This window comes from Synchiropus splendidus, chromosome 3 (genome assembly GCF_027744825.2).
Source record: "Synchiropus splendidus isolate RoL2022-P1 chromosome 3, RoL_Sspl_1.0, whole genome shotgun sequence".
Taxonomy (NCBI): domain Eukaryota; kingdom Metazoa; phylum Chordata; class Actinopteri; order Syngnathiformes; family Callionymidae; genus Synchiropus; species Synchiropus splendidus.
The window spans coordinates 31,168,215-31,193,561 of NC_071336.1; the positions used below are offsets into that span (position 1 = coordinate 31,168,215).

General features: G+C 47.1%; 1 protein-coding gene across 4 annotated transcripts in view; it reads right to left on the reverse strand.

Moving 5' to 3' along the window:
• Positions 1–204: 204 nt before the first annotated feature.
• Positions 205–25,347, reverse strand: part of fam49bb (family with sequence similarity 49 member Bb) — a 37,470-nt gene continuing 12,327 nt past the window's right edge. For all 4 annotated transcript variants that reach the window (XM_053859285.1, XM_053859287.1, XM_053859288.1 and 1 more), the window contains 10 exons: positions 16,155–16,237; positions 14,475–14,596; positions 12,831–12,936; positions 6,979–7,118; positions 5,205–5,282; positions 3,091–3,207; positions 2,946–3,025; positions 2,643–2,769; positions 2,503–2,573; positions 205–855 (listed from right to left, as the gene is read on the reverse strand). In XM_053859285.1, coding sequence (XP_053715260.1) covers positions 786–855; positions 2,503–2,573; positions 2,643–2,769; positions 2,946–3,025; positions 3,091–3,207; positions 5,205–5,282; positions 6,979–7,118; positions 12,831–12,936; positions 14,475–14,596; positions 16,155–16,227 — 984 coding nt within the window. In that variant the 5' untranslated portion in view covers positions 16,228–16,237 and the 3' untranslated portion in view covers positions 205–785. The remainder of the gene's footprint in view (positions 856–2,502; positions 2,574–2,642; positions 2,770–2,945; positions 3,026–3,090; positions 3,208–5,204; positions 5,283–6,978; positions 7,119–12,830; positions 12,937–14,474; positions 14,597–16,154; positions 16,238–25,347) is intronic.

Here is a 25,347-nt window from a genome sequence, read left to right on the forward strand (position 1 = left end):
TCCTGATAAACAGAAGTAGAAATGTTGAGCACTAAAATAGACAAAAAAAAGAAAAAAACTTCACTCAAAAGTGAAATACAAAAGCTAATTACTTTTGACAAAAAAAAACAAAAAACATTTCAGTATGATTCTTAAAAATATTTCGGGTTATTATTATAAAGAATCATGTGATTCACCACAGAAAATACGAAATAAGTCGTAGAAAACAAAGGTTCTCTTTTTTATTCTTCCAGCATCATCGTCATCATCATCTTACTGTCCATTACAGTATCGACTCCCAAGTTTTGAAATCTCACAGACATCACAGTTTTAAAGTTTGCAGAAGAAACACAACTATGAAAACAAGCACAAATTAAAACCTATAAAAAATATAAAACAGTACTCTTCAATCTCCTCGGGGACCAGTACCATTTGCGATGAAACAAATTTAAATAGGAGTGGAACGAGAATCATCATGCAGCAGATGTCATATTAAATAACGGATCAAACAAAACAATATATACTTCTTTATATATCTCTGTTCAAGTCCCTGGCGAAGGGCTCCACCAGGGTTTCAGTAGCTGCCACTGCGGGCGGACGTTCACCAGAACATTGCAACATCTTTTTGGCACAGAAAAAGACGTTTGGAACGGCAGTAGCATTTTCATTTAGAAAAAAAAAAACAAAAAAAGAGGCAGAGCTGAAGCTCTTTTTTCTGATAAGAAGAAACAGCAACGAGAGAGGACGAACATTCTGTGCAGGCCATCGGGTCGTGGGGGCGGGGAGCGAGGCAACGGTGGAGCAGCTCAGTTGGACTGCAGCATGCTCTTGATGGTCTTGTTGGTCGACTCGTCGTTCAGATGTTTAGTGGTGTACCTGCAGCCGGAGGAGGAAGACTGTGATGAAGAGCTGCGGCGGGGGGGGGGGCCAAATGCTACTGTCGGTAGCCACGCTCGCTTTTTAGGGGAGCAACTCTCCTCAAAATTCTTAAACACAAAGACTTTTCATCTCAGTTTGAACTCGCTGTGGGCTCACTACTGCCACTCAGGCAACACAATGAGCCGATCTCCTGGAGGAGCGGAGAGGAGAAGCAGCAGCTGAGACCGGCAGTGGTGTCAGAACTTGGCACACGCGGGCAAAAACAGCGCATTTTCACCGCTTTAATGTCAATAAAAGAAGTGAGGAGTTGATTCCAGTTCAGAACATTGACCAGTTTGTTTCATGAGTCAGTCTCCATGCTGGAGCCCGTTTTCCAAATCACTTTAAAAGTGATCCTCATGCATTTTGAAGCACCACTGACATTTCTACGGCACAGACAGCACCACTGCAGCCGCAGCTTATGTAGGAACAAGATCCGTTTTTTCCCTTAATTTTACTGGGCATGGCTAATGTTCTGGTGCGCTCTGTAGTCCAGAATGTACGGTAATCTATTCAGCCAAGAACTAAAGGAGAGCAACAGCTAACAAGCCGCTCCACTTTAAGGCAGGGGCGTCCACACCCGTCCTCAGAGTGGCGCAGTGGGAGCTGGCTTCTGTTCCAACCCATCGAGGACACCGTCTGACCAATCACGAGTCTGAAGGCTGTAAGACACCTGACTGGTTAACCTATATGTTCCCTTGGTGGATAGGTTTAACAGCCCTGCTTTATAGCAACTTCTGCACTCATGGCTACATTTAAAAAAAAAAATTATATACTAATATAATATACTACTGGATATACTGTAAAATAGTTGAACAGTGGTGGGCGGAGGATGAAGAACTCTGCTGTCAGGTTTCACCTGACTCAGATGACTTGGACTTTTGTTGTGAGTCAGATGAGCTTCCTGCCCGAGTCATCGGGGCATAAAACATAATAGAGGGCAGATTTTGAACTTCAGTAATTAATACATGTGAAACAGTCCATCGTTCTTTCGACCACACGTCTCAAACTCAAGTCCCAAGGGCCAGAAGGGGCCCTCCAAGTCACTCTAAGTGGCGCTCAAGCGCACCAGCAACCGGCGAATCATGTCCTTATCAGACTAGCCGGTTTCGAACAGATGGAGACAACAAATGTCACCAAGTCATCTGGAAACCTCCAAAACTCTGAACAGCAGAAAGTGAAAATATTGAAGTGTTTCAAGAAGAAAACCTCAGTTTCCTGTGTAATGTTGAGAACAATGAAACTTTAAGAAAGAAATAGTGAAACAAACCTGAAATCCTTATTTCCGCTTCAGTAAATGTGCTTTCTTACTGAAATAAGTCATGAATTAATAGTGTAGCGGCCGAGCCCTGAACGTGAAGAGACCAAGACCAATGAGGAGTCAGAGACCAAACTGAATCTGGAGCAAACCCGCCAATAAAAGCCTCTCAGTTCTTGACTTATTTAGGAAAAAAATGACTTTCTTTAGCAGCAAGAAATAAAAGAGTCTGCATGACCTACAGGCTGATGCTGCTGGATTCAGTTCTGTCTCGGACTTGGTCCCCCCTGGTGTCGAGCCAGGAGGTCTCGACTAGAGCATTCTGAACTCAAGAGATGAGGACTCACCTGAGAGCGTTGAGAAGGCCGTCGACACTGTTGGGCGGCTGATCCTTGAGGACTTTGATGCAGCCTTTCATCTGCAGACACCAAAACTGTCCGGTCAGCACAGGTGCGAGGAGGGCGAGAACCCGCGAGGCGGTACTCACGTCGATTTTGGACGACTTGGCGAAAGCACCGACGGGGTGAACGTAGTCGTAGAGGATGATGACGCCGACCATCACCCGCAGGCAGAAGGACACCGTCTCCTCGCTGGTGAAGCGGCTGCGGTACTCCCTGCACAGACGCAGTTATTTTCCATAGTGAATGACCTACAATTTTTAAACAAATGTTCTATTATATTCTGATTATTTTATTTGAATATTTTGGGATGAGTTGCGACCGCTTCATTATGAGTAGGATAGTCAAAGGTCGGTGTGGAGCAGCGCGGCGGGAGGAGGGAAGCCACTCACGGTGTCTCCAGCATGACTTTACAGACGCTGGCCATGGTGCTCAGGCAGTCCGTCGTGTTCTCGATGGGCAGGTTCTTGTTCTGGAACAGAGGACGCAGCTCGCTCAGCAGCTCCGCGCCCGACACCAAACGCCACTGCGACTCACCTCCGACACAAACTTGGTGGTGCCGTCGCTCAGCGTCTTCAGCATGGGCGTGGCGTCGGCGTAGAAGAGCGATATCCTGTTGGCCAGTTCGTTGTTCACCTCGTTCTCCACCTCCGCCTGCGATGTCATCGGGTCACCACCGACGGAGACATACACACACAACCTCTCAGTATTGAGCCGTGAAAACCACTTCACTGAAGAAGTGGATCTCACTTTCTGATGCCACTATTTTCTCCAAACTCCCAGCACTGCAGCCACTTCTCTTTCAAGACAGATTTCTGAGCGACTCGACTGTGGTCGGCTTGTTTTGATAGTTAAACGCGCCTCTCTCTTCTGAGGCCCGTGTGAGTAAACAGCGCTGCGATCCGTCACGTCTCAAATCCGCCCCGGTGGCCGTCCCGCCTCACAGCGGCGCGTCCAGATTGAGTCACTTGATGAGTGAATCATCTCGACAACACAAAACGCTTCCGTCCCCAGCGGTGAGCATCTTTGTGTCTGGTGTGTGAAGCCGCCGTCGCGTTCAGATTCTGGGCAGATTAATAAGAGCGTGTGAGGAAATGAAGGACGCAGAGGAATCTGCGGAGGAGACGCCGCGTCCTTTGTTCCCGCCAGGTGTTTCCAGCGTCGCGCGAAGCAGCTGGGTGTTTGTCAGCTGGAGCAGCGGCGGGAGCAGGAAACACACTTCATTAAACGGCACAGTCGATGACGTGAATGAAATTAACGGGAGTTTGATGGCAAACTCAAACCGTCTTAATTAACCGTCAGGCTTTTTTTTTTTTCCTCTTGCACTATTTTAGGACGATCTAAAATTGGATTTGGGAATGTGAAAACAATCATGTCGCCACACGCCATCAGTGTCACAGGCTCCTGAAGAGCAGCTTTGGGAAGGACACGCAACACGAGCTGGTGTGTAGAGTCAAACATCCTCCTCCAGGTTTGGGTGGGGGGGGAGTGGGGTGGGTGGGGGAAGGACTTGACTCCAAGTTCAGTCATGTATGGTGGTGAGGAAAGAGCTGAGCCAAAAGGCTCAGACCAGAGGTCACCAGCTTTGCAGTGGCCGAAACAACAAGACCACAGGTTACTCTGCAGTGTGTGTGACCCTCACTCCGGTTGAGACTTGGAGTAGAACATGAGCATCAGGGAGGAAGGCCCAGGGCAGACCCACAGAACTTTCTGACACTTCTAAGGCATGAAACAGCAACTAATCCCAGACCTTCTCGAGCCAGAGTGACCCAGAAGTTGGCTGTCTGCGGAGCACGTCGACACGTTAGGCCTTCAGTTGAAAGACGTTTGGGCTGCCGCTGCATTTCCTGACAGCGGCGCATGACGGGAAATGAAGTGGTTGGGATTAACCACAAGGTGGCGCTCCTGAAGGTTTCACATTTCCGAAAAATGATGTGACTTGGTATATACGGCACCTCTTGTCATGATCATGAGCTTCACTCAGGGTGCCAACAAGTGAGTGGCCCGAGTCAAGCTCATGATCACATGAGGTGCTGAACACGAGGCGACAAAGTGAGCTCACGGTCATCACTCTCCCACATGACCAAAGCTTGACCCCTCTGAACGTCAGGCGGGAGATGAAACAGTTGACTCCACAGAAACACCTATGCTTCAACATTAGACTATTTTTTGGATATTTCTCTTCATAACTCAACAAATTCACAAGTTTATTTAATCCTGCGAAAGCGGCCGATCTAACTTGAGAGTGAGGAGAAACCCGCTCCCAACCAAGGCTGGAACCTTTCAATAAAGCTCAGGTTGGAGCTCCACTCTAAACAACCAGGTCAAGTTTACGATTTTCTTCAAACTTGCTCCTGCCGTCCTGGATGTGTCAGGGAGATGGAATAGGGAGACGTGAGTGACTTCACCACACCATTTCTCAAACAGCGCCACCTCTCTGCTGACAAACGTGTCACGTATAGAAGGACAGAGCATCTATCTCTGAGAGGAGGGAGAAGACAGGTCCACCCTGAACCCAGAGAGGGAATCAACCTTCTCGGTACAAGAGTGGTTTCTCATTCAGATCCCGCTACGTCCACCACTACTCGCCGGTTCACCTAGCTTGTCTGCCGCCATGACGCGGCCGCCCTCACCTCCCCAGCAGGACTCACCGGAACGTTGTTGATCCTCATCCGGCTGAGCGTTCTGCGATAGTAGCTGAAGTCGTTCTGAATGGCAGGATTCGTCATCTGCGGGAACAAACGCCGCTTTAGTTGGAACAAGACAAAGAGTTGTGCTTTTCACCACGGAGCGATTTCCCCCGGCAAGAAAAGGACACACAACACAATTACAGCTTCATTTCCTCGAGTGGAGCTGAGCACACCGACACTTTCAGATCAGCAGCTCGTGCTGTCGGGATAAATTTAGCCGAAAAAAAAAGAAGAAATAAAGCTGTCAGGATTTGATTTAAACTTGAGGATTAATGGCCAGTTAACCGGCCAAGCGGAGCGCTTCCCTCTCAGCAGCCAGAGTTGGTGGCTCATTATTCCCGCTCACGGTGGAGCTTGTCGGAGTGAGGCGGCACTGGCAGCACCGTCATCCCGCCACAACCGGCCGGGGCTCTGTCTGCGTCCACTGGGTCCGGCCAGGGAGGGGCCGCTCACCCGCAGCACACGTGTGAAACTGGGTCAGAAGCTGGTGCACGGCTGTGAAAGATGGATGAACGGGCCTGGCACAGCACCTTGCACCCCCTACCTACGCCTTCTCATCTCGCCAGCCTGGGCGCCGGCGCTAATTGGGACGAGGCGAACAAATGGCCCCGGGCTGCTGGGAGCACTTTTGGAGATTGTGTTTCTGGGGGTGAAAGGGGAAGCGGTTCACCCACTGTCTCGGCAGATGAGCGCTCGCGCTCGTTATTTGGTTGACAACCGTCACCCCGGCTAGACCCCCGTCGGCGGGTCAGGGTCCCGGCACGCCGACTCCGAACCTGACTGGTGGAGGAGTGTTGCCAAAAATATTCAAAAGCAGGGCATGTGGTTCAACCCCTGCTCTCATTCCAGTTTGTACGTAAAACAATTATGAGGAAACCGTAAACATCTCATGATCTTGAGAGCAGCACGACAAAATAAGAGCTCAGGAAACTGAAAAAAATAGTTCTTTTGGGGGTTGGTCGTGTCAAGAGTTGAGGTGGCACAAAATAATGAAGGAAAATAAAAATATTCAATACAAAACTGTGTGAAGATAAGGAGTTATTGGCCGTTATTTATTAGTTCGGAGCGTCATCACTGAACAAATACCCAATTTCATATTAAAAAAATTGGATTTTGAGATGAAAATTATAAGAACAAACATAATATAGGGGTAAATATATTTATAATTAAACAGTTAACAAAATCAGATATTCTAAAATATATACAGTTAAACACAAAGAAAAGAACAAAATAAATTGATAAAAATGAAATATTTCCTTAATATTGTTAATATTAATTTATCATCACAATATATTTTATTCTCCCTGATAATATTTTTATGTTACTTGGACATTATTTTTCAATATATTTCGTTTTTTTCCATTTATCTCTTGGTTTCTTTTATAGACACGTGAACTTGGCAGCACTGCTGGCTCAGTGTGCATAAAGCAACGGAGCGACTGTCTAGTTGAGGAGACGATTGAGGAAAGACTTGAAGACCTTTTCTAGATGTCCAGTGAATGAGCCCAAGCTTCATGGACCCAGAGACTTGGCAGCTCACACTGGAGTCTCAGCAGCAGTGAGCAGTTAGACATCAGGGACTTGGCCAACACCAAGGCTGCCTGACTGGGCAGAACATAAAGAGCCGACTCGGGACTTGGACAAGCGCTAACTGGGTGCTAACTGTAAATCGATGCGAGGGTGAGCGGAGCAGCAGCCACAGATTCAAGTGATACATGTGCAGGAGGAGAATTACTTTCAGCTCATCAAAGCGCAGAGTGAAGTGCAGGATCTCGGCGAACTGCTTGGCCAGCGCCTGCTCCCGCTCCAGATGCTGAGTGGGGTCGTTGTAAGTCTCGCTTGTCAGCGCTCCCAGGAGGCTGCGCAGCGCCGCTTCTGCCAGGAGGAGAGAGAGGAGAGAGAGGGCGAGTTAGAGGCGCGGCTGTCGAGGAACTCACTCGCCAGACACGCGGCCCACACCGCAGGTCCTGGGCAGCCAGCAGTTGTCCCCCACGTATCTCCGTCACGGAAACAGAGGATTGTGGGAGTGCGCTGTTCTCGCACATGTGATCGTCTCAAACATCACAAGTTCTGCTCTGGATTCAATCCTTCGCCAAGCATCAACCACCGTCTCCTCTGAGCCACAGACTTTGAACAACTGCAAAGACCTGGACGTCAAAGTCTGGTCCTCAAACACAGACTTTTACTCCAAAAACTGTTTTGTTTTTGAATGGAAAACACGTGGCACCTGAAGACAGAACAGCTACACACTCATAGACTCGGTCTTTCAATCATTCGGCTGCTGCTTTCTCTTGTGAATAGAGAAGAAAGACTTTTAATGCACATCATATCTATAACTTCAGTCACTTATCAACGTTCCAGACATGTTACTTTTTTGTTTCTAGGTGTGTACTGCGCAGGTTTGACTGAAATGTTCAGGTGCTCAAAAGGAAATACAAAAACCTTCATAAACATTTTCTTAATTATCGATAAAAAAAAGAAAATACATAGATAAAAAAACAAGGTCTGTCTGTCTTGTTTAATGAAAAAAAGGGAAGATGTTTTACACCCATCCAGAGTTTTTCCTCCACATAAAAAGAAAATACAAATGTACTGTAAACAGCCTGAGAGATTAAACTACTTGTTTCCGACAAACTGTTTTCCCAGTCATCTGATCATTGTGAAAATACAAAAAAATGGCACATTAATAATTTGCTCCATAAATACAGTGCATCTCTTATTCATAGTTTGAATAAAAACGTGCTGGACGTTTTAACACACACACGAGAGTGAATTAATAATGGAGGAAAAATAAACTTGTCACAAGCTGTTGAAACAGCGGTTTTGAGCCTGAAACCGATTCCGTTTGATCAATATTTCAAGGCCTGGCACGACAGTTTCTGCGGGGACGTGCTGGGCTGCGTGCGTGTGAAGCCTCCCGATGAGGCCCCAGACACAGGACGGGACAGCGGCGATGCCCAAAGTGCCCAAGGCCCCGGCGGCCGCCTGCGTGAGGAGGGGTCCGGTGCTCAGATGCAGATGAGACGTGGGCCTCATTATCGGACTGGCAGGGGGAGCGGGAGGAATCGGGACCTGCTTCAAGCTGGATTACGCTCATTGTTGTGACAGGACGTAAACACAAAGCCTTTACATTCCAATGCAGACGCAATTAATCATGCATGAGGAGCGTTCGCAGCCAAATTTACTCCACAATTGATATCATTGAGCCTTCTCTGAAACGGCCGCCAGAACAGCCTCCAGCAGACTCCTGTATGTGCCGCCTTCACAGAAGACGTAATCCACGCCGGCCACAATCAGCACTCAGACTTGTTTAATCCAGCAGCTCTTATGGATTACATACCATCAAAGATGGTCAGCTAAACCAACAGGATCCAGCTGGTCCAGGCCACATCATGGCAACACAAACTCCGCTCAAGTCGCTCAATTAGCAACGAACGACTGGATTTCACAGCAGATCCCGAAACTCAAATGACCACAGCAAGTTGGGGCGTTTCTGAATCTTAAAAGAGAAGTTAGTCGAGAGTAGAGCGCCAGATATTGATGACGTCACATCCGGCAGCGACAACCAGGTTCTAGAAAGGGGTAACCAAAGGCTGTGTCCCATGTCTGCCCCCAACACTAGCACTTGGTTCTGAGCGCCCTCCACTATGAAGTGCCCTCCGCCGACCAAGTGAAGTGACTGGCGTCCCTCAGAATTGGGACAACACTTCATGACGTCACGCGTAAGACATTGTGTCATTGGCTGCCGTGCTGTGTTTTGTTTCCTGCATATGAAGTGTTGGAGACGTTTTGGAAATGCCAGCTTTCTGCAACCTCCTGCATCGGGGCTGATCATCTCACTTGGTTTGGTGTACTTTAGTATCCTATCCTCACTTCATCTTCCCACTTGGTTTCAAGTCAGCTCCGGAGCTCCCTGGGTTTGAAGGGATCAGTTCAAGTGGTGAACGGCGAGTGCCCTCGGTCTGAGGAGTGTTGGGACACACTACACTGACACATGAACATGCATAACCCAGCGTTAGGGTGAGAAATGGGACACAGCCAAAGATTCAAATAACAGATTAATATCCGTTCTACTTCCTGGTCTGATGACAAAAGTGGGTTAACGCTTTTACACTTGTCAGCACACAAAACTGAGCATGGACTTCTTAATAAACAATGACACGCCACAGATGAAATTTTATGGCCAGAAAACGTCGCGTGTGAACGTGACTTACTGGTGGCGCGAGACCTGCAACACAGCAAGATGTTCGAAGCATTAGTTCCCAGAAAAGGTTGCTCGATCACCTCAACGCACGTCTGAGATGAGCTGGTTTCAGCGTTTCTTGTGCATGGACCATGGCTTCAGATATTCCATTATTATATTAAACGCTTGTTCATTTTGGCTTTTGCCATCCTGTGCATGTCATGAATCTGTAACTGAATGCAGTGGACCAGATGACGTTCCTCTGGGTCGGTGTATCAAGTGAGTCCGCCTCTCCACTCCACCATCATGCTGATGCTTCAAGAGTCGAGTGGGATTCAAAAATGACCGTACGCATTATAGTTTTATCGACCGACTTCCTGCATGAACGACCCCCTTCACTCAAACTTGACCTGCTGCAAAGCGCAAATCATACAACACTATTCTAATTCAGCGAGCGATTGACTACGCAGCGTGTTTGGTGTGAATCTGGGGTTGTTCGTCCTGAAAACCAATCATTCACTCATCATCTTACACTTCACTCCTTTACAGGGTCATGGCTGTCAAACGTCCCAGCTACTTGGGGCGAGAGGCAGAGGACACCCTGGACAGGACTCGCAGACAAATTAAGGTCATCTTTTCACCTCTGTCTTTGGACAGGGGGAGGAAACCGGAGTACCTGGTGTCTGCTATACTGAAGAGTTGGAATGAAAACTGTCAGAGCAGGTCTGGCCAACCCGCTCCCCAGTTTCATGCGGCTCTTCACCAAATGAGCCGCCGAACTGGCTGCAATTTCGGTCAAGTTGCTGTTCAGATGACTGTTTATACAGGAAATAAGATGAAAAAGTAAGAGCTATTCACACACACACACACACACACACACACACACACACACACACACACACACACACACACACACACACACACACACACACACACACACACACACACACACACACACACACACACACACACACACACACACACACGCCGGACGTAAACCAGCAACCTGGTGATACACAGGGATGTGCTTCAACCGCTGTGTGTGTGTGTATTTGTGTTGTGGGGGGGGCGTCTGAACCCATCAGGTCATGGCGGAGCGGGCAGGCATAATGCAGAGAATGTAGGCGATTTACCAGCTCGGAGGGGAGGGGTGCGGGTCAGTCTGAGTTGAGGGCTAAAGACACGAGAATCTGGTCTGGGGTTAGGATGGTGCTTTTCAATTCAGAGGGTCAGAGGTCAACAGTCATTTGGAGAGTGCCATAGTGTTAATACCCACAACACGGACTCGAGCCGACACCAGGCCGCTTATTCATGAGTATTGAGCGCTAAAACACGATCATGTTTTCGCCCAGATGATGTTTAAATGCATCTCCGACCAGCGGCCTGCATTTGCTGAGCGAGCGGCGGTCACGTCGGTCAGCAGCTATCAGAGGTGGCAGAGGAAACCCGGTGATGTATAGCCATGAAAACACCCCTGTGGATTCTTCATGGCGCAAGCAGAAACACGCAGTGTATCAGTGTGTCGAACACGATGCTGTGCAGCCCTTGCTGACTCAGCAAAACACCTTGGTCCCGCAGGAAGTAGGCAACCAGCTTCCTTAGGATTCATTCAGAATTGATCATTTGGTGATGCTTTACTAAACCCACAGAAAACCAGGGCATTCATTATTTCAGTCGCTTTGTTTCTCACTTCAGACAGTGACCTTTGAAACAATTCAGCATTAACCCCTTTATCACGACATCACTCTGAGTTTTAAACCGTTTTATGGCAGTTAAAAATGGAAAAACTTTTTAAAGTCTTTTTTAAAGAATTCTAAAATCAGACTGCTGAGATGAATCTACATGATGCTAACAATAACACACTTTCAATCCTGGACCATTTCATCATTCAATTGATAAACATAACATTATATAAGACGGGACTGAGCAGCCTAGTGGTCTCACCAAGAGTCACAGACTGGTTTTGAGGCAAAACAAATGTGAAACAACACTTCAAAAAATCATTTACCAACTCATTTCCTCACATGATAAACATTCACAACGCACGTCAACATCCCCTGCACTCTAGCTCTTTTTCAGGACTCGAAAAGTTGTGTAATCGCACCAACCGTTCTGCAGTGATCGTTCAGCATGGCGAGAAACCAACTATGCCACGGTGCTAGACCGATGTAGCTCAGCAATCCTGGTGCTGTACTGTATCTTGGAGTTAGTACTGTAACATCCAGCCTCAGTTCCCTCTTTTCAGTTGGTGTCCTCCGGATAGGACAAACCTCTGAGGAGTTTCAGTGGATCTTTCCATCGACACATCAACTCAGTCTGTGACGGGTCGGTTGGGACAAATTGAGACTTGATATGAGGTCACACTGACAGACGTGCTATCGAAGTCTGGGGCGGTCACTTACCAACATAACTCAACATCAAAACAAGTTTGGGGCTAGTGTGCGAGTCGATTTTAACACTGCTGTCACACAAGGTGCACAAAGGGAGGATCAGCACACACAAGGACGTGAGACATCCTGCACAGGTCTGCTGTCGAGACCAAGTGGGGAGGCACTTGAGAGCTGGAACCTGTGAAAAACGTGCGGCACGTTCCTCCGCTGAGAGATTAAAGTGCAGCATGGAGGGCGGCTCTCCCTGTCACACAGGAGCCGGCGCTGCGGAGACCAGGCCCTTGTAAGCAAAGTCAATTACATAAGCTCCTGGCCACGATGGTGCCATGTTCAACCTGAGCTCATTAACTCACTACAAGATGAGCGCGCTCGCCTCCAGTGACGGACTCCGGAGCCTCACGCAGATCAGACAGGACAGCAGGCGGCCCCTGAAGCCTCAAGTCAAGGCGGTGAAATAGAGCAGCAGCCTGCGAGGTGACCTACTTGGTTACATAACAGGCAGCGCCCAGTGCTCCCATTGACTACCTTCTCCAGCGCCACTGGGATTATGACGCACACACAAACCCCATCCCCCCCTTCACTGAGTCGGGGTCATAAGAAGATCAAGGAAGGCTAAGCCTGAACCCCCATCCCCTGAATCCATGCTAATTAAACAACCTATAGCCCTGGCCTGCAGAGGTCAGCGCTTGTTGCTACGCACGCAGCATGTTGACAAGCGCCAGTCTGAGAGTGGGTTTACAGAAGAGACGGACGGGTCCTCGCCAGGCGGACGTGTCGCTCCTGAGCTTTTGCAGCTCAGCGGGCAATAATGGAAATGCAAATGCAATAAAATTAAGGTCACGCGACGCGCTCCAGTGGGCACCGCCGTATTCGAAATAAAGGGCATGGAATCCCGTCCTCCAAGTCTGCGGTAACGGTGTGGCAGTTCCCACTTGCTTCCCTCCGACACTGATGTCATGACTCCAGATTGCATAATGATATCACTGGCGTGGGCGCGCACACACAGACACTTACCTAATCTCTGGGAGAACTCGTAGAACTTCTTCAGTTTGCCCACCAGGGGCACCACCGCAGCCCACGCTTGCTCTTGCAGCGCCTCGTCGCTTGGGTTCTGGATGGCCTGGAACATGAGAAAATACTTCTTTACTCTCTCAACAATGGAATCAGAATCAGCTTTATTGCCAAGGTCAGTGAGGATACCACCAACTAGGAAAGTGCTTTGGTACAATGAGCAATAAAATAAAATAATAGAATTAATCAAAGTACTTAAGTACAACTGGAGGAGGTAGTAGTGTTTGAGTTAACAATAACCTCAATACCAGAGTGGAAGAATAGTAATAGTATGCATGGCTACAAGAGTAGTACTTGTGTAGTAATGGGAGCAGCTGGGGCTGTATTATTAGAACAGTAAAGAAGCAACACTAATAGACGTTGATGACTAGTAGTAGTAGAAGTATTAAGGGTAGGCAATAGTTGCAAGTACCACAAGAATGTAACGTACACAGAGCAGAATACACAGCAGTACAGACACCAGGAGCAACGGTGGCTAGTTGTACTAGCCCACACATGGTGTAGTAGTACTTGTCATGATTCTCTTCAACCTATACAAATTAACAGTAGGAACCACGTAAACGGTGTAGTCTAGTGCTACTAATCTAGTAGTCTTACTCCAGTAAAAAGCCACGTATTGATAGTAAAAAAAGAGCCGCTGCAGTGGTAAATAAAAGTAGGAATGACAGCAGTAGTATTGATCGTAGTTATTATTGTTATGGATAATGTAACAATGGAGGTAACTGCAAAACAATACAATTGACGTAGAAGTGACAGTAACGGCTACTGCAGTACTATTAGAAAGGCAGTCAGTACCCAAAGAAGCAGGACTATCAATTAAGCCAGTTGTAGTCGAAGGAACTTGTAACTATAGGGATCGAAAATACTGTAGTTGTCAACAGACGCAACAGCAATGGCTGATGTAGCAGTCGTGGAAGTAGTAGTTTAAGTTGCAGTAGTGGAGGACATTGTAGTTGCAGTGTTTGTAGTACTTGGAGACTAGTAGTATAATTAGTAGTAGTAATGGCAAGTAGCAGCAGTAGTAGTATAAGAGGTAATAGTACGAGGCTAGTACAACAAGTAATTGTAATGGTAACAATAATGGTAGTAGTCGTAGTAGTAGTAGTAGTATTAAGACTATTAAAAGCAATTGCAGAAGTAAATAAAAAATATAACCATCTAAGACAAGACATAGCTCCTGAAAATACGAGGTGTGACTAGTACAATTTGTATATTTTGTCCTCTCTGAGTCACAACACACCACCAGTGCAGCTTCACCAACTGTAAATGTCTGAGCCCTTCAGGGATGCTTTCATGGAAGAATATCAACAACGCAAGAGGTGAGACATGTTTGTGATCTGCATATTAAAAGGTGATTAGAGAAACAGTCGTGTCCAAAAACCCGAGCCTGTGTTTGTCAGTGTGTGTGTGTGTGTGTGTGTGTGTGCGTGCGTGTGTGTGAGTGGCCTCTAAGCTGCGACTCCGTGCTGAGAAATAACTGCAGCATCAGAGCAGAGTTTTTTTCCCCCTTCACAGTGGGTTATCCTCCACAAGGTCCTTCTGTTCTGGGAGCTGACTGTCAGAGGTGGAAATGTGCAGGAGTGGTACCTCTCTGATCTCCTGGCCCGCTCCCTTGTACGCCTGCAGCTCATCCAGGATGGCCTTGGCATCCTTCAGCACCAGGTCCACCTGCTGCCACACCTCCCGCTCCGCTTCTGTGGGCTGGGCGTCTGCCAGGGACCACAACAACCAGGTCAGCGGGGCAAATCAGATTGGGTTCTAATCCACATTCACACTGCTGAACAAGACCAGCGGTGGAAATCTGTTAAGTACTGCCATATTAGAGTCGAAAAAAAAAGATGAAACGGGACTTTTCAATTATGGTAATGAAAGTTCAACGGCATAATCTGATCCATCCGTATGCTTCTCATTTAGCTCCGCCGCCGCCGCCCACTTGGCTAGTTTGGAGGCAAATGGATCAAGATTAGAGAGTAGAGATGGTTTTAGAAGACCTGCTGGTGAGAAGTCGAGGAGATTATTTTAGCTCACCAGTAGATATGGAACTCTGTGAACCTTGTTTACCACCTGAAGCCAAAATTCCTGGCCAAGATTGAGGAAATCTTCCTGCCGAATCCATGCAGTCGGGAGTCATTGTTTTATGCACTAAAACAGTCAGAATGATCTGATCATAATGATTTGAGTGTCGCAAATGAAAATGAATGAGTGTTTAGAGAAAATGATGCTTGATATTGTTTCAAACACAAAGACAAGACAGAGGTAAGTCAGCATTATCCACCTGTCTGGGAGAAGACAGAGCTGAGCTAAAGGCTTGCACTTTCCAATCGCCAGTTCTGACGCAGCAGCCCAAATGAATCCCTGGATTCCAACCTAGTTCTGGTCACATCAAGTTGGGAGGCGACTCGGGGCAGATCCAGGACACGCTAACCTGGCAGTACCTCGAATTCTCCTCCAAAAGCACATGAAGACAGTTTCAGCAAAGGCTGAAGTCTGGGACTCTTTGCTTAACCTGCTGCCCCCACGACCCGACCGATACCAATGACTTATCGGTCAGCCGATTTCTCCGGAGGAGGCAAGTGACCAGACGCCTCAAAGGAGGATTGATCGTAGAGAACGTGAAAATAACATTGGTTGCCTCTTCCTCCTTCACCTGTCTTCATCATCCTAACATTCTCAGTCCAACGCTCGCTCCATCTCCATGTCTCCAAACCATCTGATCTTACCCTCACCACCTTCATCTCTGACTCTTCTAATTCTCACTGATCCTGTCCCACACTCTCTTCAATCGCCGTGATTTGACTCAGAAAAAAATCCTCAATTAAGCCTCTAATAGTGTCGTAGTTAGATGAACCAACCACAGAGCTCCATTCTTCGCCCTACAGCCCTACTAAAACACAAACTCTCACCACCATTTCTGAGTGTTCTATTTCTTTTCACCTTCAACTAGAGTGAGCAACACCAGCTTCTTTTGGGTGCGAGTGAATCTTGGGTACTGCCAAGTGTGAGATACAACAGTGAGGGATCAGGACCTGTTGGAGGGCCTGAGGCAGCGGAGCTCTATATTTGAGGAGGGGGTCTCTGGGCTACATCGCTGTCATGATTGAAATTCAGCACACACAGCCACAGCCAGGTTGAGTGGAGGCAGCCGGGATTCTTCTCTGCCTCTAGGTGGAAGGCAGCGTCGAGGATAAGCGAGAAGACTTAAGACTTGTTAATGTTATGGTAAGATATTCATGTGATCGATATCAGGGCTACTTTAGCACGACTCACTTTCAAAATCCAGGAAGAAATTGGGCTCCTGCTCCAGGTCTGTGCAAGTCAGAACTTTCAGTAGATTCCCCATGTTGGGATACCTGTGAGGGAGAGAGAGAGGGGGGGGGAGAAGGGATCAATATTTTCAGAGGAAGTGATAGTCCAGGCAGCTCCTGCTCAGGTTCACTGCAGCGCATCTGTCAGTCGTCAGTAACCCGGCGCCTCACACCAGCCGGCAACAAACCAGCATCCCCTCTGGTACCACCGGCTTCCTGCAGATGTCAAACCAGAAAGTCCCAAAACTCTGTGAAACTTCTGCTTTTCTAACCCGTTTCAAGCCTGCACACACACTCGCATATAGAGCAGAAAAAGTGGCGACACTTTAAACACAATTGATGCCCAGGCATTCAAGTACAACTTCAAGTAATATATATATATATATATATATATTACTAGGGATGGATGTATCCTATTGTACACAATATACCACCAGACGCAATCTCCACCATGACAATTCTGCATCTCATGATAAATTCGATAAACACAGCTCCGCGGCGTGTGACAGTTGTGGAGAGTGTGGTGGACTTTGGTTCACAATCGTAGTTTTAAACCTATTTTTAATAAAGGGAACCTTCGATCATTACACTGGTTGACTCTGGATCTTCCTTCAGAACCTTCCCCAGGACAGGTGCACAGAACTAGAGGTGTGGGACACTCTGGATGGTTCACCAGTCCATCACAGACAACCACTCACTCAGACAGGACAATTCAGCGCTGATTAACCTCCATTGTTTTTAGGCTGTGGGAGGAAACTAGAGTGCCAGGAGGAGGCCCACACAGCAAGGGCTAAAACCCAGATATCATCCTCCATGATCTATATACCACAAGGCTTTGTCCTGAACCAGTAGTAACCTGACAGACGTTGCGTCAACCCTGCTAGAAAGTGTAACCTTCAACAAAAGTAGAGGTGAAGGGGTCAATCCACGCCACCAGTCAGAGAACTTGGACCCTTCCCAGCAAGAGACGACGTCACGCTCAAACCACCGACCACCCAGAAAAACCACCAGGCTGCTCTCCGGACGAGCGCAGAGATGGGTGACGAGCCAAACGCTGAAGTGACTGAGTGAGAGTCATGTTATGCTGCGAGACAGCGAGGTGGCGCAACAGAGTGAAGTCCAGACTCAGCAGTAGTGGGGTCAAAGGTCAGTGGAGCACTTTGACAGCTGACACGCATGTCTGCATGTGTGTGGGAGGCTGGGATGACAAACTGAAGATTCAAGCATTTCTTGCAGGAAAACAGCATCAGGTTATGAGGAAAGAATCACAACAAAAGGCTGGCGTTGCGTCACAAGTAGGATTGCACCCAAAAATCATGGATGGAAAAACATGTAGCACTGCTTCACACGGTGTCATCGGACGAGATGTTGTGTAACAGTACTTTCTGTTGCAAAAACGCATAACATTCAAGTATAAAAACATTAATACTGAAATGTTAATCAGTAAACAAGTAAAACTTCACATTCTGTTTTTAAACTAGCAGTATTTTTAAAGTGGAGAATTTGGTAGAATGAATTTATACAACTGTTTCACTGACCCTGTTGAGCCATTTGACATCAGATTTTCCTACAAATTTGACAGCACATCGCCCCTGCAGACATTTTTCCTGTGATGTTTCAAGTGCACTTCCAAAATTTGGGAGCTGGAAAATGCATGTAAAAACTGGCTTCTAAAATAATGAGACCACGCCCTCCCAAAAAAGAGAGAAATCTTCAATAAATTGGCAAAAATAATGTCTGATATTGAGTTCAGAGGTGCACCACGACCAAACAGTCACAGGATGTGCATGTAAATTTAACCCAACAGATATCCAATCAGGAAGCTGCTCACACCAAAGCCAAATATTAGCTCGACCACAGAACCCTGAAAAATGAAATCAGCTGGAAGCAAATGTTGGTTTAAATGCTATTATTTCACAGATGAGTGTGAAAATAAAATATTCATGAGTCAACATTCTCCAGCAAAGAGGCTCGGATGAGGCTATTTCCTGTCCAAACAAGCGCTGACCACCTGCGACGACCCACCTACCAAGTCCAGCCTCGTCTTGTCACCCTCCACTAATGTGACCTGAATGTCTGACTGTCGGGGAAGCGCCACCTGATCGCGCTGACCCCACCCCGCCGACAGGACTGCGCCGGTCCTCTACTGCCACCTCTCAGCCCTGGACTGAACCGAAGGGGCACGGCGGGTATCAACGCGGACACTTGTAGATGTGGCACTGATAGAAATGAGGTCATTTTGCCGGGAGGGATTTGAGCGGCGGCGAATCAAAGTCCTTGACAGACTGTTGGTGGAGAGATAAGTCTAAAACATTGCGAGGCTATCTTATCAGCACGCAGCCAGCCTCTCAGCAGCGAGGATGAAATGCTGGCAGCAGGAGCCCTGGCCGGCTGCAGCAGGCTTGACCTGGGCACTCCAGAGAGGCGCGCCGCTGCCTTGTTGTTGTTTTGAACCCCCACTGAGAAGTCGCGTGCTCGCAGCCAGGGAGGGAGGGAGGGCTGCTTCTGAGGCGGAGGGCAGAGACAGCCGAGCGGGAACCCGCGCCGCTCTCCCATTGGCCGAGCCGATCTACCCGACAGCTCGCTGTATCCATGGAGGCAAAAAAAAATTTGGTGCCATTGAAAACATTGCAGCAGCCAATGGGATCGCGGCTCCGGGCGAGTAGAGAGTACAGTAGTAGTAGTAGGACTTGAAAGCACATGAATATGTTAACAGAGATGAGGTAATGCGCCGAAAACGGAGGATTAGCAGAGGAGTGGAAACAACATTCCACCGCTGAACACTTTTCTGTGCGGCTCAGCACATTTGCATTCCTGTCTTTTACACCCAAAATGAAGGTTGTGTTCCATTTAGAGGGTTTTTGCAGCGGCGCGGTGACAAGACTGCACATTACGCTCAGGACATCTGAGAGGTTCAGTGTTAGCTTCTGCAAGAGAAGGAGCATTTACACAGCAGTAGGTTGTTTAACTTCCCTTTTCTGACCTCCACCAACATGTTTCTATCCTTGGGTCTATGAAAATACAAAACAACATAATCTTCCTCCCCCAGGCCGGTTCAGTCTGTCTAGGTTCCCTGAGACATTCCCAAACCAGAGTGGAGATTCCGTAACTGTTTCAGTGTCACTTTAGGTTGAGGAACACATTGACTATTAATAAAGTATTTACTTGCTAATTTACCGTTAATACTCTGTAATTATGCTGTTGTCCAGGGTGAACTTTTGTTGACTATTACAGAGTAAATGCAGAGTAAAACAAGTACAATATGATTATTAACTACTGACTAATATGCTGCAAAAATACAAATGAATGAGAAGTTTATTTAGGGTAATAATTGTTCCCTAATTTTAAGTGTGACCAAAAACATGAATGTCATTAGACAGAATGATGTGTGCTGTCCAAAGGGAGCACTGTCTGTATGGCTTTGTGTGGGTTTCCTCTGGGCACTCAGGTTGCCTCCCACGGTCCAAAACGGATGCTACCGTTTCAAAAAATCCTGGGGGAAATCCTACTCTGGGTCATTTAACTCTCACAGAAAGCCACATCAAACACAGAAACTGATGTCAAATAAATTATTTTAGGGGGGAAAAATCCTCAAAAAAGTAGACATTTTAATTTAATGAATACATGAGTAAAAGTGCCTCCAAAAATTTTATTTATGAATACGTTGGCGAATAAATGTTTGTATTTCAGAAATACGAGCAACAATTTGAATATGATTTGTAAGTCATTTTAAATAAATTGATAGAAAGAAAGAACCAACTAAAGGATGAATGAACCCGTTTTCTAGTTTCACACCTGGGGCCAGATGTATGCAGGCGCCGGGCCACATTTTGCACAGGTCTGTTCTTATTATCCCGACACTAACAGCAGCAGTGAGGAAGCCACAGATTTGGGTGAACACATGAATGATTGACTTTCGCCCTCCTGTGGACCAATCTGCAGCTCCACGCTTAGCTGCTGTTTGTTAAGCGGACAAAAACCAAATCCAACAACGGAAAAGTGACACGACACATTCTGAAAAGATACATCTTTAGTTCAGCCATGTTTGACAGGTCACAAGTGATATAATAAGTGAATATGGTTCAGCTCACTGGAAACAAAAATAAGAGTTTAAATAGAGAAAAGATTATGACAGGACGCTACTTTGTGTGTGTTGATCTGACCATTAAGACAATGCCACACTTTTCCTTCAGAACCAGCAACCTCTCAGTGCACGGAGTAAGGATCCGGGGTGGAATGAAGCCATGCAGTTGATCACTGTGGAGATCATGAGCATGTGCAGGAAACCTTCAGCCAATCTTGCAGGGACCTTGTTTTGGTGAGGGCAGTGGTGCCACGCCCATGCAGCAGCCTGACCTCTGCATGGCACTGCTCCTCCACACAAACACGCCGGGCGCAGCGGAGGCTCGGCACTGCGACAAACGGCCTACAAACCCCGGGGTTTGTGGCGGTCTAATGGATGGGAGGGCCAGTGCTGACATTCCACTACTCTGCTGCGGCAGCGTGAGGATCCACGTGCCCCATGCTTTACTACGGGAGGAGAAACAACGCCCTCCCCATCCAGGCGCAGACGGAGCGTCACGTGTTCCCCGCCGTGGCTGTAGCCTGTGGTGTGGAGGGGGGAGGGGGACGCAGCCGGCGGAATGTGTGCTAATGTCGGAGATTATGAGGGTCTGCACAGGTGAACGCACCCGAGTATCTGACGCTTCACCTAGGAGAATAAAGCTGATGAGCGGGAGATTGTGGAAGGGGTGGGACGGCGGCGCGTCACACTGCGGCAGAGGCGGGGAGAGCCGGGCAGCTTTAAACTTGACCTACATTTCCCGGGTGACACGCCACATCGCATTAACCCACTCGGCCGGACCCGGACCCGCTGGAGCTGGCTGACAGTGGCCCGACTCGACAGGCAGAAAAAGGGGGAGCCCTTCCCCAAATGGGGCTGGCATCCCACAGCCTCCCCCACCCCTTCTTCAAGTCCATCTCCTGCCAATCCCGATCAGCTGACTGTAGATGGCTTAGGGGGCAACACGTACCACCAAAAAAAAAAAAAAAAAAAAAAAAAAAAAGAGGAGGAGGGGTGCCATTTGTTTGTTTACAGGGGTGAACATGATTACCTCCTGGCCACGCCCCTGAACGGTTGCCAGCTAATGCCCTCCTCACCCACATTCTTGCAAATCAAAACAAGCAGAAAGAACGGCAAGATCCAAGGCTCCTCACTTGAAACACGCGAGGGCATCTTCTGGTCCAGATAAGAGCGGAAGATGAAACGTGGCAGCTCTGCGTTCTCAGCGTCTCTCCATCAGACAGCTACCTGATGAGAGCGGGAACCATGGCAACAGGCACATACACACGAGTCAGCTAAAACCAAGGCTCCACCACACGAGGAGGCTCTTCACTTCCATCATTACCCGCGTCTCATCCCTCAGCGAGCCGCTGTTCCGGATGCTGTTCCTTTTCTGCTTGGATCATGAAACACAAAAACAAGTATGGGTTTCCTCCTGCCCCCCCAACTTCCTGGACATTATTTAACACATTTAAAAAAGATGAATTTAATAAACTGATGAGTGATATTAGCCGATACCTTTCCCAAGTGATTTCCAGTTTTTCCCCAGATAAAACCCTTTTTTCCTCCTTAACACATGAAACTTTTACTATGTTATTATAAAAAAAAATTACTAAGCATTAAGATTTTATTTTCATTTTTATTTGGGCAAAAATAAGGCGCAAAAATGCAAACGTACAAAATGATTTTTATAATAGGATGCAGGAATTAAATTCAGAACAAAAAATGTCATATGAACTCCAACAAGGGAAGGGTAAAATTACTCTAAATAAGGATTTTTTTTTTAACTTAAACTGTGTTATTTTATAAAATTAGACACTAAATTATTAAATTTCATAAAAAGGGAGAAAAAGGATTAAATAATTTGAAAAGAAATCAATTAAATACCGTCACATTATATAATACCTCTGATCAATATTTTAGTTTATACCTTTGAACTAATGTTAAACATAAAAAATGTACTCAAAATACAATGTATGGATTGGTGTACTTGGTTCTAACAATTGAAGTCCATTTGTATCCACAAGAATGAACTCAATATTTGAAGTTTGAATGTAATGTTCATCCAGACCCAATGGAGTGAATTCAGACTGAGCCTCGATGACTTCTTTGACCCCGCCGGCTCAAAGCCCCCTGCGCCTCGGCCGCTCTGCCTGCACCCTCCTCTTCGCTCAGCAGCAACATTTTCCCCGTCTTGTTTCTCACACCTCCAACTCTCACATCGACAAGTTCTCAACCTCACTGCGCCTCACACCAGACCTGCCCTCCCTCCTGCCTCAGCTGAGCCTCAGCATCCGAAGAAATCTACGACTGCAGCAGAAAAAAAGGCCCTCCTTCCATGCCCTTGAAAGTCCTCTGACTTCTTCTTGGATGTTGGCAAATCATTAGGAGCCATATTGACTCAGTGTCTGCGATGGTAGCGGCGCCTCCCTGAGGGCGTCGAGCCTTCCAGACCCATTTACACCCAGAATCCCCCCATTTCTGCGCCAAAACAGCCCCCAACCATCGTTACTCGATTGACCTTTCAGACTGTGACTCAACCAGCGACCACAAAACGTCCTGAAATGTCACGTGCGTTGCCACAGAAGAGACTCCAATTTCAACAATCGTGAAAAACATTTCTTGTAATTCGGTACGCCCGCACCCACGTGCATCAGCGCCTCACTGAAATTTGGGTGGGGCTCGTGGTGGGTTTTGGAGCGTCACACTTAAGCGGAGGGGTGGTCGCGTGTTCAGAAAGACAAGGGCGCCATCTGGCGGACAGATGGAGGCGCGCTACCCAGGACCACTCCCAGATGACTGAACACGATCCAGCATCCAACAGTGAATTTGATCAGGACCAAACTGTCGGGAGATTCAGCGCAGAACAAGAATTTGATGATCAACTTACTTCCTTTTTTGGTGACTAGAACCTATGAACCTGCCCCACAACAACAACAAAGAGTTTATTCCTGGGTATGGTCAAGTTATTTATGTTATTTATTTTCCCCCAAGTCTTCTTGTTCATGATACCCAGGTCAAAAACTTGTAACAACCAAGGAAAATATTTGGCTCCATCATAGACATAGATCAACCCTCAAAGGTACCCTAAAATTCTTAAATCAATGCAAGCCCAAAACTTGGCCACTGGCACAGGTGCTTCAGCTGATCTTGAACTTGACATCTTCATCTTGATCCCCGAAACACCTTGTGTTTTGTTGACCTCGAATAAGATTATCTTCTGTTAATGTTGCTCTTTATCAATAAAGATTTGATGACATACCCTCGGAGTCGATCATTGACCTCTATTTTTACTCAGTGATCCAAACAAAGCCTTCATGGTGGCCCACCAACCGTCTTGCTTTGGACCCATCAGCCCTTAAAATCTAATCAAACTCTTAAAATCCCTCTGTTTTCCACAGACAAAAAATTGGTCTTCAATACTGAAAGCTTGTCACACTAGTGTGTCAGTCTCAGCTGGTCTACAACCCTCACGCAGTTTCAGTGTCTTCGTAATTCCCAAGTCTCAGTCAGACTCTGTTGTAAACTAGGTCCAGAACATCCATGGTCCAGGAGATTCATGGTCCATGAAAACTTACGTACGATTGCGGCCAAATCCTCTTCATATAACCGAGCCACAGTCTCCAGTTTCTGGGTTCAAATCCCAGCAAGGATGTGGTCTGGTTTGGGACCTGACCTACGCAACACTATCCCTCACTAGTCCTCATGATCCGTGCTCTTTCCAGACAGCTCAAGTGAGACTAACAAAAGACCTACCTGAGTGTTTTAGCCATGATCACGCTGCGCTACTTTCTGCTGTCAGTTGGTGAGAGACACTCAGTGCTGTCCTGGTCCAAGCCTTCCTGAATCTCAGAGTCATCGCTTCAATACAAAACTCTCCCTCTTGTCTCTGTAGTGTCACAGTTCCTTCTAAGTGATGCTTTCAAAGCTTCGGCCTTAATATTCACCATTAAAGTCGTCCGGCTAACAAACAATTGAGACGGTCGACTGAAGCCGTCAACACAGTCAGACTGATGGAAGAAACAGGACAAAAGACAAGTCAACCAAGTCGCCTTTTTGAGAATGAAGTTTGCTGAAAGCTGCACGCCGAGTGACAGCACTGGTGCTGTGTAATCAGAGAGCGCCACCCAGTGTTCAATAACAGACAGAGCAGGTTTTAATGTGGAACAAACACTTGAGCCTCGCGTCGACAACTGTCTCCCATTTGTCCTGAGTGCAGACATGCTGGACTCTCAGTCCCAGTGAAGGGTGGAATAACTCCAACGTTCCATTTTAATACAGCCAGACGCCATGAGGGGTGTCTAATGCTTGCCGGCTCTCGGGTCTCTGAGGGGAAGCGGGAGCAGGAAGATGCACAGTGTCAACCTTCCAGCTGTATAAATAATAAATAAGCAGGCAGAAGCTTTTCGCTGACATAACAAACCTCTCCACATTTTACTCCCACTCAGACGTATCAGGTTGAATTTCCCGAGCAGTTTCCCAAGTGCTGAGTCAAGAGAGCAGCTCTACCTAAAATGAATGTAACCAGACACTGCTCTGTCACATGCTGGTCCAGAACATAGACAGGCCCTTTTATGGGAAGCTGGAGAGAGAACACAGTTTTCTGCTGTTTTTCTCTCTATGAAAATGTACATTATTTAACTGCCTCAAAGCCTGTTTGCTTAATAACCTCCAAATACATATAAAAAAACAAGGATGCATGTCAAGTATGCGAGTGACAAATGAGAATTGAGGCTGGAACTAGATGAAGGAGGGATGAGAACAGAGGAGGATGCCGTGTACGGATGACTAAGTCGATGTAGTTTCAGGAAGTTGGAGGCCAAATTGAGTCATACGGACTGAGGAATGGAACAAAAAGTTGGATGGATGATTGGAGAACAAGGAAGGATGACTAAAGGCTGAGAGAAGAGGACTGGTGATGCTGGACAGTGGACTGTGAGAGACAGAAGATGAGACGCTGGAAACTGAGGGATAATATCGTGGTAATAAACAGCAGTTCAGCGGCACTGACAGTACTGGGAGTCTCCAGGTGAGGGCACTGTTAAACCAACCATGGTTCCAGAGAAGCGTGTTCAGAAAAGCTTCACCCCGG